A 17,961-nucleotide genomic window follows, 5' to 3' on the forward strand; every position below is an offset into this window, starting at 1 on the left:
TGGAAAGACTCTTGAGAACTAAAATGAGTTAGTAAGGATTTAGATACAGACAAGACAATCATGAAGATTGGGAGATTTTTTTAAAAATATTTTATCTATCTATCTAACTATTTATTTATTTAGAGAGCACAAACAGGCAGAGGGGAAGAGGGAGAGGGTGAGAATCCCAAGCAGACTCCACACTGAGTGCAGAGCCCGAAGCAGGGCTCAATCTCACAACCCTGAGATCATGACCTGAGTCAAAATCAAGAGTTGGATGCTTAACTGACTGAGCCACCCAGGTGCCCCAGATTGGGAGATATTTTAAAAATCAATATGAATTTTCACTGAGATAGTTTCATCTCAAACTGAAAATGAGAGGCAATGAATCACAGGTATTATTAATGCCAGAAGATGATTCAAAATTCTAATCAGTAAGTTCCAAAGAGCTGTGGACCCCATCAAAAGATTGATGAATGAATATTTAAATGATTTATGTTATAATACAATATTTAAGGTAAATATGCATTGTTTTATGATAACCGACTTTTTCTATCAATCAACAAACCATGTCCCAGTATAATGTAGATTAAGTAGGTAAGCAATGTAGACGAGTCTCCTCATATATAAAACAAAGAAGATAATCCCTACCCATAAGACTGCCTTGAGGATTAGATAAAACCATCCATATAAAGGAATACTTGCCACACAGTATGATATATTACTCACTAGCTAACACTGATGTGCTGATGAGGGGTAACATAATAGTTAAAAGTAACGGCATGAGGAACCAGTCTTCCTAGATTCACAGACCAGCTCAATTACTTACCAGCTCCAGTGACCTTAAGGGAAGTTTTACTTAACCACTCTGTGCCTCAAATCCTTCATTAGTAAAATGTACATAAATAGCTCCAACCCCCAAGGATTACTGTGAGGATTCAATGAAGTAATAAATGTAAAGTGCCTGAAACATAATAAATCCTTAATGTAATAAATTTTATCCAGTATTCTTTTGTATATTAGTGGCTTTTCAGCAAGATAGAGAACTGTCTTTTCTTAGAGCATCCAGATATTTGTTATTACCACAGCCCCTTTGCCTCTATGCGTCTCTGTCTAAAATGAACACAGGACTAAGCAATTGTAGTACAGACAGATCAACAGTGCCATCTAGTGGCAATTTTCTAATAAATTTGCCAAATGAGAAAGGTTGCCCTAAAAAGGTAAAATTTCTATAGATAGGAACTTAATTTTTAAGACAAACTTAATCTAATGTTTTAGATTTGTAAATTTATAAATTTGTGACATTTTTTACAACTATTTGAATTCGGTACAAATACAGGTGGGAGAAATTTAAAAAACTGCAAAACACAAGAAGATTGCCTGGCAAATACAGTAGAAAAAAGACTCTCTTTTAATATGAGCCAATCAACTGGGTTTAAGCCCACTGCCAAATTTTTGGGAGGCAATGAATGAGAGGTTAATAAACCCCTAAGAGAATTAGAAATGTGAATTTAGACAGCACAAAAGTTATGTACTAAGGCATTAAGTTATATTGCTGGATAAAGTATCATATTAATACCATACAAAGAATCCATGCAATAGCACCATTCAGCTTTTGCTTTCTGCAAAATTTACAGAACTCAAAACTACTGTCATCTATACTCAGCCAGAAGTCCTCACTGTACTCAGTTGAAACAGGCATGAATTTCAGAGCCACCATTTAGTTAAATGACCCCAGCCATCCAACAACACAGTTCAAATGTCAGTTATGGTGTCAGTTCACTGTGAGTAATTATGTAAGAGCTGCGGGCCCTCTGGTCCACAAATCACTATGTAAATAAAGATAGCATCAGGATCAGTGAGCAACATGTCACTTCTTTACAAGTCTGTGGATGATTGGTCACTGCACACTCGTTATTCAGCTCAAACATAAATGACAAATCATCCTTCCTCCTTGTCTCCCAGTGATCAGCTCACATGACATTTCACAAAAGTAGATCATCGACAAAGGGAATTAACCTGTAAAGGTGACAGGCCAGCAAAGAAAATGTGGCGACGCTGGAAGTGAAATTAAGATGTGAACAGAAGGCCTGAAAATGGCGACAACAAAGCAAAGACAGCAGAAGCCTGGGCCCACGGGAAGGTAAGAACTATGAATGCAGAAGACAAGATTAGGTCACTATGGGAGGATTCTGACTGAATGGAAATGGCTTGTCCAAGAACTAGGTGATCCTGGAATGTTGACGCTGTGCGCTTTGGAGCAATGCGGCTATGAGCCACAGGAGCTTAGTGAAGGCCGACTGTTTCACACAAATGAAGAAGGTTCTTATGACGAAAAGGATGACAACATCCCAGAGTAAGTGGGACCCGCATAAAGCATCACGTTAAAGAAACTCTCAGGGATACTTCACAACTTTGAAAAGACTACAAACCACAAGAAGATCGCTCGGCAAATGATTACAGAGGACAAAATGGAGACTGATCCAAACTTAGAAAGGAATATACAATTCAATTCACCAAGGCACAGAAAAGATGCTTGCGCCATATTGTAAGTTACATGATGAGAAGAAGGCAAGTTACTGTTCAAACTCCTCTGATCAAGTTTTTGCAAAGAAATAACTTTAATTCTCAATGTTTCTAAGTTTTTTTGTTTGTTTTAGAGAGGGAGTGGGGAGGGGCAGAGTAAGAGGGAGAGAGAATCTTAAGCTCCATGCCGAGCGAGGAGCCAGACGTGGGGCTCGATCTCACAAACCTGAAATCATGACCTGCACCACAATCAAGAGTCAGACACCCAATTGACTGAGCCACCCAGACGCCCCTCGATGTTTTTAATGTTTTAAATTATAGTATACTGAACAAATATAAGTTTTACTTTTTTTTTCATTTCCCTATACATTTATGAACCACAGTAAAGAGTTTTTAATGTTTGAGGAGAACATTTCAAAGGTCACATAACAACTGTTGTTTTTCCCATTGATTTTTAGGATCCCTTTATCGGGTTTCGCCTTACACACTCATTTTTATGGTCTTGCACTATTGTATAAAGTGAGGACTGCATGTAATTTTTGCCTAAATTTTTCTTTCACAAGTTTCAGTCATTGTAAGCAATAAGTCATTTGGGATTTGTCAACAATTACATGCTAGTCTAAGAGTCCCTTCATGAACGTATTTTCTAAATTACTTGTGGTGTCTTGAAACAATGTCAAAAGATGCGCTTTAACCTAAAGCCAAAGCAGACATATAGAAGAACCTTTTGTACCTGGCAGTGGCAACTGAACTAATATACCACTGACTCTTGGGTCCATATTCAATTGATCAGTTACGTCCAAAAGTTCTTCCTGTGAAACATCCTTAGGTTTTAGAATGATCTCACTGCAGATCCCTGGAAGAAAAACAAATACAGAAAGTCACTGGACTAACAAAGATGTGGTTTTTTTCATTCATGGTGTCTTACACGGTGTGCAATTGGTTTCCCCTGCTCCTATCCCACTGGAAGGAAAGGCCCTCCTACAAAAATGATGTTCAAAGCACCATTAAAAAGGGATTTCTCGGGGCGCCTGGGTGGCTCAGTCGGTTAAGCGACTGCCTTCGGCTCAGGTCATGATCCTGGAGTCCCGGGATCGAGTCCCGCATCGGGCTCCCTGGTCAGCAGGGAGTCTGCTTCTCCCTCTGACCCTCCTCCCTCTCATGCTCTCTGTCTCTCATTGTCTCTCTCGCAAATAAATAAAATCTTAAAAAAAAAAAAAAAAGGGATTTCTCGAATAGCACAGATACTTTGTCATGATTCACGTGCATTTTTTTGGCCCCGTATCCCATTGCATTTATTTGTGATAAGCTACTGTTAGTGGGTTGAATAAAGATACCAATACCACTGCCCCCACTATTAGGCCGGGTTCAGCAGAGTGAACTGGCCAGGTTTATTATCAGATTCGAGCCAATATAATAAAAATGGGCCTTTTTTAAAAAATTGAAACACAGTTGACATACAATATTACATTAGTTTTTCAGGGGTACAACCTGGTGATTTGACAAGTCTATTCCGTTTGCTGTGCTCATCACAAGTGTAGCTACCACCTGTCACCGTACAACCCTATTACAGCACCGTTGTCTACATTCCCTATGCTGTGCCTAAAAATGGACCCTTTAAATGTGCAGTGTTCCTCTGACATGTCACCATAGGATCTGAAACCACGTTGAGTTAATTCAGTAAGAAAGTTGAAGACAAAGATTAAGAAATGAACATAAGCTTTGGTAACTAATTTCTAATAATAATAAATGTTATTCAAATAGCACTTATTTGACAATTATCACTGATAATGATCACACTTTGAAGTAAAACCAGAACACATGATTTAGTAACAAGAACAACTAAAACGCATCCCCACCTACAGCAGAGGCGGCTCTGATCTTCTTCCTGACGTACGTATGACTTGCTGGGTTATCGCCCACTAATATGATACTGAGGTGAGGTCTTCTGTTCCCAAGGGAAATCCATGATTCCACACCTCTCTGTATTTCTTTCTGGATTTGTCTGGCCATTTCAGTTCCTGAGATAATAATGGCATCATGTCTGTGGAAAACAAAATAAGTAGAGTACTAAAAAGACAATAAGGAACATTCAGTCACGTAAAGGTACGAGGTCCAAGTGTGAACTACACATCTATGATTGTCCAGGTGAGCAACCATCAATCAGTCCCTAGAAAGGCACAAAGAAATGCCTATACTGAAAAGGCTTTCTTGCTCTCCATGATCTCAAAGTTAAAAGTGGTGAATGAAGGTTGCTCTTACTGTGTGTTCATTTTTTTAAGGTACCTGATAAAGGGTAAGATGGTTCTTTCTTCCTCCTGCCCCTGTCCTTTCACTATTGAAAGGACTAGTGAAAGCAGTATCTGTATGTAGCACATGATTATTATACAAACACCAAAGGCAGGTCATTGAATATCATGAAGAAAGGAAAAGGAGGAGGGGGAAGAAGCAGAAGAGAAAAAGGAGAAAAGGAAACCTTATAGCACCTGAATTCTTTCTAGTACCTGGGGGCAGGCATCGTGAATATCAACCAACACAAACAAAACGCAAATTTGCTACCTCTTTCAAATAAGTCAACTGTCCTTTCTAAGAGGTTGGTACATATATATATATATATATATATATATGTATATATGTAACTATATCAAGAATATTCCATTTCAATCTGGCACCAGTGGTCAATAGTGTCCATCCCAGTTCATACAATTTTGACATGAACATTGTTCTACCAAGATTCTGAAATGTGGTCTATGCATACATACACCAAAATTGCCTGGGAAGCTTGCCAAACTTGTAGATTCCTACCCCCACGATTCAGAAGAGCCTGGAAATCTGCATGTCTAACAAATCCCCACAGATATTCTTCTGCATGACCATGTTCGAAAACCACTTCTTCATTTCAACATAAAAGTATATTTTAAAAATAATCATTGCCATAGGTAAACAATTAACTGAGGAAATAAACTGATGAGACAATACAACTTTATAACTGTAAGTAAAGTCAACTTTTGTTTCTAATTTATCTACTTTTCACCAAAAATTTCACAGCTTTCAAGACAAGGAAAATCATGACAAATCAGTGTACCAATCTTGCTCCACTGTCCTAATTTTCTAATAGCTTTATTGAAGTATAACTGACATAAAATATACTGCACATATTTAAAGTGTGCCTTTTGATGTTTTATTATATGTATATACTTGGGAAACTATCACCACAATCAAGCAAATGAAACCCTCAGAAGAATTCTGGTGCTCCTTTGTAATCTCACCATTCTGCTGTCCTTGCCACACCCCCTTCCCTATCCCCAGGCAACCACTGATCTGCTTTCTGTCACTATATATTAGTTTGCATTATCATGAATTTTATAAAAATGGAATCATGCACTACATACTCCATTTTATCTAGCTACTTTCACTCAGCATAATTAAGATTCATTCATGTTGCTGCATGTATCAACAGTTCATTTCTTCTTATTGCTGAGTAGTTTTCAATTGTATGGATATATCAAAATTTGTTTATCTGTTCAACTGTTGACGGATATTTGGCTTGTTTCCAGTTTTTAGTCATGGCAAATAAAGCTGTAATAAACCCTCATGTACAAGCCAGGTACATTTTCTCTTAAGTAAATGCCTAGGAGCAGAATGGCTGGGTCATATGATAGGTATGTTTAAATTTTTAAGAATCTCTCAATCTGTTTTCCATAGTGGTTGTACCATTTTACATTTCTACCGGCAGTATATGAGAGTTCCAGTTGTTCCACATACTTGCATAACATGGTATGGCTGGTCTTTCAAATTTCAGACATTCAACTGGCTATGTGGTGGTATCTCACTGTGCTTTTAATTTACATTCCCATAATAAATAATAATATTAAGCGTCTATTCAGGTGCTTATTTATCATCTGCCTCTATTCTTTTGTGAATTGTGTGATTTCATGTTTTGCCTATTGTTCTATAGGTTGTTTCCTTATTACTGAGTTTTGAGAGTTCTTCATACAACCTAGGTTCAAGTACTTTACCAATATATGATTTGAAATATTTTCTCTAGTCTGTGCTTTGCCTCTTCATTCTCTTAATTGTGTCTTTGGGAGATCAGTTTTCGATTTTGATGTTCTTCATTCAGTTTTCCTTTTATGGAGTATGCTTTTGGTGATGTGTATGAGAAATCTTTGCCTAACTCAAGGTCACAAAGTTTTCTTTAATGTTTCCACCTAGAAGTTTCATGGGTTCAGGTTACACATTTAGTTCTATGATTAGGCCTATCCCTAGTTTGATGGGACTTTATATCAGAATATTGTCAAATGCTTTTCTACATATCTACAGAGATAATCATATGATCACATGGTTTTGGTTTTAGTCTGTTAATACGATGAATTACATTGATTGATTTTCAAATGTTAAACCCATCTTGCATTTCTGGGATAAACTTCATTGCCTATCCTTTCCTCCTTTCCAAATTATGGGGACTTCATCTAAAATTTTGTTAAATTTTTTTGCATCTCTGTGCATGAGAGGTATTTGTCTGTAGTTTTCTTATAATGTCTTTGTATGGTTTTGGTATCAGGATGATGCTACCCTCATAGAATGAGTTAGGAAATATCCCATCCTCTTCAAATTTCCAGAAGGGTTTGTGCAGAATTGGTATTATTTCTTCCTTAAATGTCTGGTCCTGGAGCTTTCATTGTGGAAAGGTTTAAAACTACAAATTTCAGTTCTTTAATATAGAGGGCTATTCTGGCTATCTATTATTTCTTGAGTGAGCTTTTGTAGTTTGTGTCTTTGTACATTCTAATGATTAGTACACAATTATAATTACAGATTAAATCAAGATAAAATACTTCTGAGTTTAAATTTTATCTTTCAAGATTAGATAACAAACGTTTTGGGAACTGAATTTCCAGTGCCCATATCTACATTTCATTTAAGTGACCTTTTAATTCTAAGAGAACAAGGTCCTCTTACATTAGAAAATACTAAAGTCTGCATATATGGCAACTTATTCCAGCAGGACTCATTTCTATGAGGTGGCAAAAAATAAATACTTTCCATAAATTAAATTGTGTCAACAATAGTCAGTTAGGGTAAAATACTATAGAAGCAGGTTTACCTAATATACTAGAATTCACTTTTATAATAAAAAACATGCATTTGTATTTTAAATTACGAAATCACCTGAGCTCCATGTTACATTTTATAGCATATGCATAGAAATGCTGCTGCTGACATGTTTTATTAGTTGATTATCTGTCACACACAATAATTTGTTCACAGGCTACTGTGAAACTGGCAATCACTGAACATAATCCAGGATAATTATGCCTTAGATATTACAAAGCTGTGGGACCCTGAGAATGTCAGAGTTGGCAGTGGCATAAATGGAATCCTGGCTTCCATAGAGAGACAATTTATATACAGATTAAATTTGACTGCATCCTGTATGCTGGGATCTGAGAGAGTGACAGGGCTTACCTTATAGCACTAATGTGCTAAGTGAGCTTGCTAATTACAGCTGAGATGCTACAGCCTGGCCTAGTTGGTGTTTATGGGTAAACACCCAATTATAAATAGGAACTTTGAGGATTTTTCGTAGCAGCGGGCTCAGCCCATCGATTCACTCAGTCCCTGCAGAGCCTCAGCTAGCCTGGCTCTGTGGGAGATAAAATATAAGGAGAAATGAAGCAACCTGGAATTAGCGGAGGCCCAAAGGGTGGATGCCCCTATCAGTCCACATGCTGGATGAACCAGTAAACACACACATTATCTAGCTCACATAGTCTTTAGTGCATAAACAAATGAGATTTTTCAACATGTGTACTGTTGAAAAATATTAAATATCCATAACAGTGCAAGTATTCAGGCATAGAAACATACAGCTCCTAAGAGTTCTCCCTGGCTCAAGTCAATCTCTGCCAATCCATTTTCCACACTGCAGCCAGAGTGATTTTCCAAATTTAATCATGCCAGTTCCCTATTAAAACTCCTCACTTCAAGCTCATTGTCTATTAATTTAATTAACACATACTGAAAACCTCCTATCTACCAGGCACTATTCTAGGAAATATAAATAACAGTATACAAAACAAACTGCCCACTTTTATGGGAATTATATTCTAGATGAAGACAGACATGAAGTTTTTTTTAAAAGAAGACAAATTTTTAAAAGGCAAATATTTAACATATCATGTGTGACAGAGGGAAAGGGCATATCTGGAAGCCAGAGTTGTCATTTTAAGGATTTCATTCATTCATTCATTCATTCATTCACTCATTTAGAGAGAATGTGCACATGCATGTGAGCAGGGGGAGAGGGAAAGGGAGACAGAGAGAAGCTCAAGCAGACTTTGTGCTGAGCACAAGCTGACGCAGGACTCGACCTCAAGACTCTGAGATCATGACCTGAGCCGAAACTAAGAGCTGGATGCTTAACCGACTGAGTCACCCAGGCATCGCCAGAGAGTTGTCATTTTATATGGATGGGTTAGGTGTCCCTTCTCTTATTAATCAGGTGATATTTTATCATAAAAGAAGGCAATGAGGGAATATGTCACGTGGCTATCTGGACAAAATAATTCTAGGCCAAGGGAAGTGCAGAGCAAGTACTTTAGGCAGGAGCGTGTCTGGTATGGTGGTGAATGGCAAGAAGGGCAGTGGCTGTGGTGGAAACAAATGGACCAGGACAGGACACAAAGTCAGAGAAGTCATGGAACATCAGAACACATAAGGTCCTGCAGACCTTCAAAAGGATGTTGGCTTCTACTGTGAGGGAGGAAGCCATTTGGTGATTTCGTGGAGTGCTATGACCCGATTTTCATTATTCAATCACGGGTGAAAATGTGGAGGACAGACTATGGGAGCGAGGAGGGAGTGGGGACACCAATAAGAGGCTAGTGTGGTATCCCAGGCAAGAGATAGGGTGGCTTGGACAAAGAGGGTAGTAGGGGAGGTATGAAGTAGTCTGATTCTGAGTTAATCTGGAGGATGAAGCCACTGGATTTACTGAGACTGGATGTAGGGGATGAGGAAAAGAAGTCAAATATGACTCCAAAATTTTTGACCAGAAAAACTGAGAAAAGGGAGTTCCAACTAAAATCCAAATTTCCTGAAGCTTACAAGCCCCTGCATGAGCTTTCCTTGGCCTCGTTGCTAAGGAACACTAAGCTCGCCAAGTCCCACATTACACACAGCTGCATTTCAATTTATCCACTGGGCCGGGTTGTTGCTCTGGGCCTTCACATACACTATTCCCTCTTCCTGAAACACTCTTCCTTCTCCTTCTGACCTCCCCAACGTCCTAGCAAGTCTGTTCCTCCTTCACTCCCACACATTCCTCAAGTCTCAGCTTGGAAGGACCCCAGGGAAATGTTCTCTGACCCCTTCTCCCTGGGGAACTGCCTCCGCTATGAGCCCCCACAGCACCCTGCTCTGACCCTGCTGTGGTATGGCAAATCCTTGTTGAAACCACTGCTCCACACTCCTATGTGGACACACTATACTGGAAGCTGTGCAGGCAGGACATTTGTATTTACTACAATGTCCTTAATACCAGAGTATTTTGCACATTGTATGTGTTTACTAAATATTTGTGGAATTATGAGTTAAATTGTTCATTGTATTATAATTTGTTGGAATTCTTATGCTGCCACTGAAAACAGTAACTGTAAAAACAACAATATGTGAAAATATTCTTCATAAAGTTAAGTGAAAAAGTGAGATGAAAAGTTGTAGGTACATAATTTTAACTTAAAACATGCCTGCATATGGCTAAAGATTAAAAAGGAATATGTAACATAAAATGGTGAGACACGCAGTATTCTGGATATTTACCCATCTTAAAATGTTTTTTAAATGTTATCAAAAAGAGATCTTCTTGAACTATATTAAGAACAGATAGAAAATATCTACAAAACATATAAAAAGGAAAAATAATAATTAACAACCTTACCACCCAGTTTATGGTATCACCATAACCACCAAAATCATCTCGTAACCCTCCTCTACCCAAACCCTCTCCTCTCCCAGAGTTAAGCACTATCCTGAAATGTGGGCTTATAATTCCATTGCTTTCCTTTATCATCCAATGTTTGTAACTCTAAACATTAAAGATATAATAACATGCATGATATATAAAATAAAATATATACATGTTTCTTAAAGGTATACACACCAGAATGGAATTTCTGATTAAAGGATACACATGGGGGTTCGATTTATGCCAACTTGTTTTCCAAAGCTGCTGCACTAGTTCACAAGTCCACCAATGGTGTATAAAAGTTTCTATTGCTCTACTTCCTTGATACTGTCAAAATTTTTAACTAAACCAATTAGTTAAATGGCATTTAGTTGTGCTCATAATATCCATTTCCCTATTTACTAGAGGTTGAACGTCTTACAGGTTAATTGGCCATTTGGAGCTCCTCTTCTATGGAATGCCTGTTCATCACTTTTGTCCATTTTTCTAATGAATTATTAATCTGTGTCTAACTTGTAGTAGTTATTTATGCATTCTGAACACTAATCTTGTATCATCAGTTAGGTCTGTGTATCAGCTATCACCATTATGTGGCTTGTCTTTTCACTTAGTTTATGATTACGGGGGATGAAAAGTTCTTAATTCTAATGAAAAACTCAAACATTTTTGCCTCTGGTTTGCACAAAAAGTGCAAACTCTGACAAAATTCCTGTCATAGAATACAACAGGACTCAGCTGTTGAAACAAACTGGCTAAGAAATTGCCAGGAATGCTCTCTATAGACTAGATTTTAAAATCCCACAGTAGTGTATTCACGCACGTATAAAGTGGTTCTCGAGCCTCAGTGAAGAACCACTTCCTTAGGCCCCCATCACTCAGAGCAGGAATGCCTACTCTAGCATTCCCGACAGGGGGTCAGTCCGGTTCAATGTGAACAAACCTGTGAAGCATATGTGCCCGAAACCCTTAGAGCGGTGTGCAAACAAGCTATAATCTACTACTAGCTAAAGTGTGACTCAAAAACAAAACTAGCAAATAATGTACACATAAACCCAGTTACTGTAACTCTACTGCAAGCCTTATTAGGTTTATTTTGAATACAAAAAAAAAAAATATTTTATCATGGCAGAATGTACTCTCCTCACTGCCTATGTCAGATTTTAGAAATAAATGTTTGAAAATTTATTTTGTAAATTAGCCTAAAAGGCCTAAAATTGTGCATTTTGTTCAAAATCTGTTGGAAATTGCTAATCAACACATTCAGAAGATACACTAAGGACACTGGAAAGAGGACTTGAGATCTGAAGCTTTTAGTGAATTGCAGTCACTGAAACCAAACTTACAAACAGAAATCGTATCCCTTCGAAAGCAAAGGAAGAAATTTATCCCTTTAAAAGCAGGAGAAACAATATAAGAACTAATTGAACAAGAATGGCTTAAACAATATAAAAGCAATTCTGAAAGTCTATTGTTGTGGGTTGAATTGTGTCTCCCAAATCCTAGTTCTTTGCACCTGTGATTGTGACCTTATTTGGAAATAAGGTATTTGCAAATATAATTAAGATGTAGGATGAGGATGAGGTCATACCGCAGTAGAGTGGGCCCTTAATTCAATAATCCACATGACCACAGAGGCGGGGATTGGAGTTATGCCCCTACAGACCAAGGAAAACTAAGGATTGCCAGCAAGAAGAGAAGAGCAAGGCTCTGCGGATACCATGATTTCAGTCTTCTAGCTTCTTTAGTCTTCTGTTGTTTTAAATCATCTAGTTTGTGGTACTTTGTTTGTGGCAGCCTTAGTAAACAAATCTATAATCCTAATTTATAATATTCCAATTTGTGGGAAGAATCTTTTGATGGGGCTGTTTTTCACTGAATACATTTATATTTTGGAACGTAATGGCATATAATTGAAAAGACCTATAATTTTACTGCACCTGTAAAACATGGATAAATAAATAAGGCAAAATATTTTAATAGTCCTAAATACAAACAACTTCTGTGATGACATTTAATCTAAGTATTTGTCAAAGAAAGATACTCTGAAAGGAGACACAAAGACAGCAACTGTGAAAATATTTAGGCTAAAATATCTTCACATTTCAATATGAAAAAAACTAGAATTGAGACTGTTCCATTTAGCAGTTTGCTCTGAGCTTAACAGGTGCTTTAGCATCTGTAGAGAAAGTACTTTGAAAACTAAAAATACAATGTCTAAAGAAAAGAATAATTTGCAACTTTAAAAAAAACTGCAACAAATTTAATTTTTAAATTAAGCATCTTTTTTTTTCCAGAAAATGATCAGTGTCAAGGTATTAAAGATATGGCTAAGAAACTGATTCAAGAATATGTACCAAGAAGTCAGCGTGTGTTGAAAGTTAGTAGTCAAATAATTAACATAAAAAATTGAGTATATTAATATAAAGATCAAAAATTTTCAATTGTTTTAATGTATAAGGATATAAATTACCTTTTAAAATATTAATTTTGAAAACAGCTTTGAACAGGACTCTTTTATAGGTCCTAAAATATTTATGTCAGTAAAATATTTCAAATATGTAATTTTTTTTTTTTTTTTAATTTTGAGAAAGAGAGCAAGCACAAGCAAGGGGAGGGGCAGAGGGAGAGGAACAAACAGACTCCATGATGAGCAGGGAGCCCTACCGGGGGTTGGATCCCAGGACCCTGAGATCATGACCTGAGCCAAAGGCTGACACTTAACCGACTAAGCCACCCAGGCACCCATCAAATTTTATTTTAACATCTCTTTTTACTCTTAAAAATGTGGTTTGGTCAAAAACTTATATATTCCCATTGCCATTAATAAAGTGCTGTCAATTTGACCCCTAAGATGTTTTTCACACAATGCACCCTGTCATTACTTGCTCAGGTGTAATTTCCTGAATAGGTAATGTTGCAAGTGACCCCCAAAGAAGGCAAGACAAAGAGCTCTCCCTTTCAGTATTCTCCTCCCATTGCTGGGCTGGCACTAAATGTGGCTTCATTAAAAAGCAATAAATCACAGTGGGGGTGGGGGTGGTCAGTAGTAGGGCAGGATAATGCATTACAGATTACTTATCCCCAGCCAGAAGACAGCCCTGGTTCACCGTTAATACTGTAAAAGGAGATTTCAAAATGGAGCAAGCAAGCCTAAGGAAGTCTCTTGAAAATTGTGTGGAAAGGCTGTAGGGAGGAATCTGTGCAGGTCCTCATTGGAGGAACTCTGAACTTTTTGCCAGCTACACACCCTCAGCCTAGATTTAGCCTCACCTTTAATCCCTCATTTGCATATTAACCCAACCAATCTCAGTTAACCTACTTTCAGTCTGTTTTGCATTGAGGACCTAAATGAGAACTGCACTTGTGAACTTTAGCCTTTATAATTCTGTCCCCTCTTTGTCTTCCTCAGAACAGGAGTCAGATTTCTACCTGAATCTGAGTCTCCCAAACTGCAATTCTAATTGCCCAAATAAATGCCTGTTTGCTTACATTTCCAGTGAATACTTTCTTGGTCCACAGGAGCTATAATGAGGTTGGACAACTCAACTGCTCTGAAAGGAATGCAATTTCCTTATCTACATAATGGGAATGTTCTCTGTTTAACTTACAGAAAGGGATTTGGCTAAAAGTTGACTGGATGATTTATAAAAATAGCTCTTTTAAGTGACAGATGGTGACATATCAAATAACCAAGGAGCAATAGGAGACCAGAAAGCCATCATTTAGTGTTGCTTCCATGAGCTTGTTTATTTCTCTGTATTTTCCAGGAAGTAAACTGTAACCATCCTAACCTATGGTTACTAGAACAAAATGTAGTTATTTAATTATCTAAAGCAAAGTAGTAAATAAATCACTACTTTTCTTGGGTATTAAAATACTCCTTTATAAAATAGTAAAATAACAACAAATAAAATCTACCCAAGATCAGCAGTATATTTAATTTGTATACTTGGCATCTCGCTTCTGCATCTAGGTTCCAATCTCATTTTCAACCACAACTTTAATTAGGGCTGCAATGCACTGTTTTATGATCTATAAAGATAAAAAAAAAAAGCCTAATACAATCATTAGCAATTCAGATTTCTCTGCAGGTCCTACCATAGCTTAATTGCTGTGTATTTTAGGGCCTCACTTGGAGATTTTGAGTTTGAATTAGTACAACAGAAATGAAACCCAAGGGAACCAGCGCAAATTATATATCCAATAAAACCAATTACTAGTACTAGGGAGCCTTTTGAAGTAAATAAATTTTTTGAAAGTGAATGAATACTTAGGAGTGTTAAGTTTAGGAATTTTAAAAACATTTCATTTCACATCCCAAATACTACACTTATACCCTAAAGTTATTTTATCAGAAATTATACTTTTGTAAACAAAACCTAAAAGCAAGTTCTTCTCATTTTGCGTAATTCTGTTACTCAATTTTGCAATTCATCTCTTTCAGGTCCCTAACCTGTAAATTAGAACATCAGTGGCTACCTAAACAACATTCATGCTTTTTTCAGAATCTTAGATGCTAAGTTTTGTACCACAAGAACCCTTGGACAGCTTCTCAGAACAATCTTTTGAATGTTTAATACAAAATACACAGGTTTACAAGGAAACCAGTTTTTTTGAAATAGGGCTATCACTTTTGTTTTTAAAGCATTAAAGAACAGCATCTAGTGGCAGGTCTAATAACTACATAATGATGAGTATATATGATGTTTTGAATATCTGCATCAACTGTAATATTTAAGTATCTGAGGTTTTACTGGCAATATCTCAAATACTGCTAATATTACCGTGCTTTGTTGCCAACATTTACAACTGAAGAAAATGCTAAATTTGTTAGAGGTTAGTGATCTCCCATCTAAGTTTATGGATCCCCTAAAATCGGTCCATAAAGTCTTAGGTTAAGAAATACTCTTCATGGGACGCCTGGGTGGCTCAGTTGGTTAAGGGTCTGCTTTCAGCTCAGGTCAGGATCCCAGGGTCCTGGGATTGAGTCCCACATCATGCTCCCTGCTCTGCGGGAAGCCTGCTTCTCCCTCTCCCACTCCCCCTGCTTGTGTTCCCTCTCTCACTGTGTCTCTGTCAAATAAATAAATAAAATCTTTAAAAAAAAAAAATACCCTTCATTAAGGGAATCTGACAAGAAAATTTTTAAGATTTATATGCAAAATTAGCTTTCTTGATTCACAAAAGTTCTACGAGATTTAATAAATGTTTTCAAGAAAAGGAATAGTGAGATATGTCAATAATTATAAGTTGCTTATAGAGCAAAGCACTGGGTAGATCATTAAGGTTCAAACCCTGTCTTCACCATTTATTTACTGTTAGCCTAGGCAAGTTAGTTTTTCTAAGCCTCAATCACCCAATCTATTAGGAATAGTAATAGTCTACTTCAGCTGTTGTGAGGATAAAAGGATATACTTATGCAAAAAAATCTCAGCAAAGTGCTTAGCACAGAGTAAAGTTTCACTGCATACTAGTAAGAATTTATTTTTCAACAACACAACTGTATTAAAGGCAAGATGATATTCATTAGTCATTCATAAATAACCAAAGCAGGGAGGGGACATCTATTTTTTTTGAATTTTTTAAAATTTAAATTCAATTAATTAACGCATTATGTATTATTAGTTTCAGAGATAGAGGTCAGTGACTCACTGGTCTTATATAATACCCAGTGTTCATTCATTACATCATGTGCCCTCCTTAATGCCCATCAACCAGTTACCCCATCGCTCCACCCCTCTCCCCTCCAGCAACCCTCAGTTCGTTTCCTATGATTAGGAGTCTCTTATGTTTTGTCTCCCTCTCTGATTTCTTCTTGTTTTATATGATCTCACTCATTTGTGGAATTTAAGAAACAAAACAGAGGATCATAGGGGAAGAGAGGGTCATCTATTTTAAACTATATATGCCCTAACTTTAGAATTATGAATCTTCAGTTTTTTGGTTCTAGGCACACTCTTTATTGTGAGTAATTACAGAAACCTACATAGATCATTGATCATTTTCATTCTGATCATTAAGTGAACAAACCCTGTTGGTATGATGTTGACAAGAACATGACCTAAATCTGAGAGTAAATTATTTCGTATGTTTTAAGAACTAGACACTGAACAATACCGAGATGGTTATGTAAGTTATGACCAATTGACTTAATGTAATATAATGCAACCAATAAAATATTAGTAAAAACAATAGTAACACAGAAAATGGACATGATGTAATGTTAAGTGGAGCAGCATGGATAAGCATTCTTGGATACACCCAACCCTGAGTTCTTTGACACTAATTTAGGTTTAGATTATGTTCCATTCTGACCACAAAATTTTTTATCTTCATTCTGACCACAAAGTTTTCTTTTAAGTACTTTTTATCTGGTCCAAAAGGCACCCAATAGCAAATCTCATTTATTATTAATCATTAATTTATCCCACTCTGACAGTTCAATTTTCTCCCAAGTTCCAAGCTCTTTAAACCTCCCTCCACAACTTAATCATCTCCAACCCAAACTATTTTCAAACCTGCCATTGGGCTCCACAGAATTCCAGGAGAGTATGTTACCATGGAAAATTATGTGGCATTTTTGTTTTTTCCTGATGTTTTTAACCATCCAATCAAGGTATTAACATGAAAAGATAGTATTTGAAAAACAAAGATTCAGGTCATAAAGAAACTGCTTAATTATTCCTAACACCATGACTGAGTAACAAGACCTGAGATTAATACTAGTCTTTTTTTTTTTTGAATTTTATTGTTATGTTAATCACCATACATTACATCATTAGTTTTTGATGTTGTGTTCCATGATTCACTGTTTGCGTATAACACCCAGTGCTCCATACGTGCCCTCTTTAATACCCATCCCCAGGCTAACCCATCCTCCTACCCCCCTCCCCTCTAGAACCCTGAGTTTGTTTCTCAAGAGTCCAGTCTCTCATGGTTCGTCTAATACTAGTCTTTTTTCATCTATTGACCCATTTTAATCAGAAAACTTGATTTCGGAGACATTACATTAGAACACATTATTTCTGAACAGCTGGGACACAGACATAAAACTCAGATATAGAAACACTAAATGGCAAAATATGTAGGTTCTAAATTTAAAATGACATTAAGAACTGCTTAGAAAGCAACATTGTAGCCAGACAGCTATCTCATTAGATAGGTAAGGCACTAAGATAGGAAAACCACACTATCACATTTCCCAACAAAATATGATTTTGAGAAACTGCTTTTGCTAGTCATTGGAACTAACTCTTATCTTGGTTGAAATCAGTCTATGAAAAATCAGCTTTAGTAATAGTCCTAACTGGAGTCTGGGTCCTTCAAGCTGCACATGAGGATAAAAGGATCTTTACATCAAATAATTCTGTTGCAGAGACAGAAATATTGAATGACTACTAGAGGGGAGAATTTGAATAAAAATGAACAGCCTTACTGATGAAATTTGGTCTTTTTTCAATTATAAAATTCAACTACTCCCTCTACAA

General features: G+C 36.8%; 1 protein-coding gene across 9 annotated transcripts in view; it reads right to left on the reverse strand.

The window, feature by feature from the left end:
- MTHFD2L (methylenetetrahydrofolate dehydrogenase (NADP+ dependent) 2 like) overlaps positions 1–17,961 on the reverse strand; it is a 128,013-nt gene that overhangs the window by 106,686 nt on the left and 3,366 nt on the right. For all 9 annotated transcript variants that reach the window (XM_006729813.3, XM_081812285.1, XM_081812288.1 and 6 more), the window contains 2 exons: positions 4,365–4,549; positions 3,239–3,361 (listed from right to left, as the gene is read on the reverse strand). In XM_006729813.3, coding sequence (XP_006729876.2) covers positions 3,239–3,361; positions 4,365–4,549 — 308 coding nt within the window. The remainder of the gene's footprint in view (positions 1–3,238; positions 3,362–4,364; positions 4,550–17,961) is intronic.

The sequence above is a fragment of the Leptonychotes weddellii genome, chromosome 2, assembly GCF_054177405.1.
Source record: "Leptonychotes weddellii isolate Sample4059 chromosome 2, ASM5417740v2, whole genome shotgun sequence".
Classification (NCBI taxonomy): domain Eukaryota; kingdom Metazoa; phylum Chordata; class Mammalia; order Carnivora; family Phocidae; genus Leptonychotes; species Leptonychotes weddellii.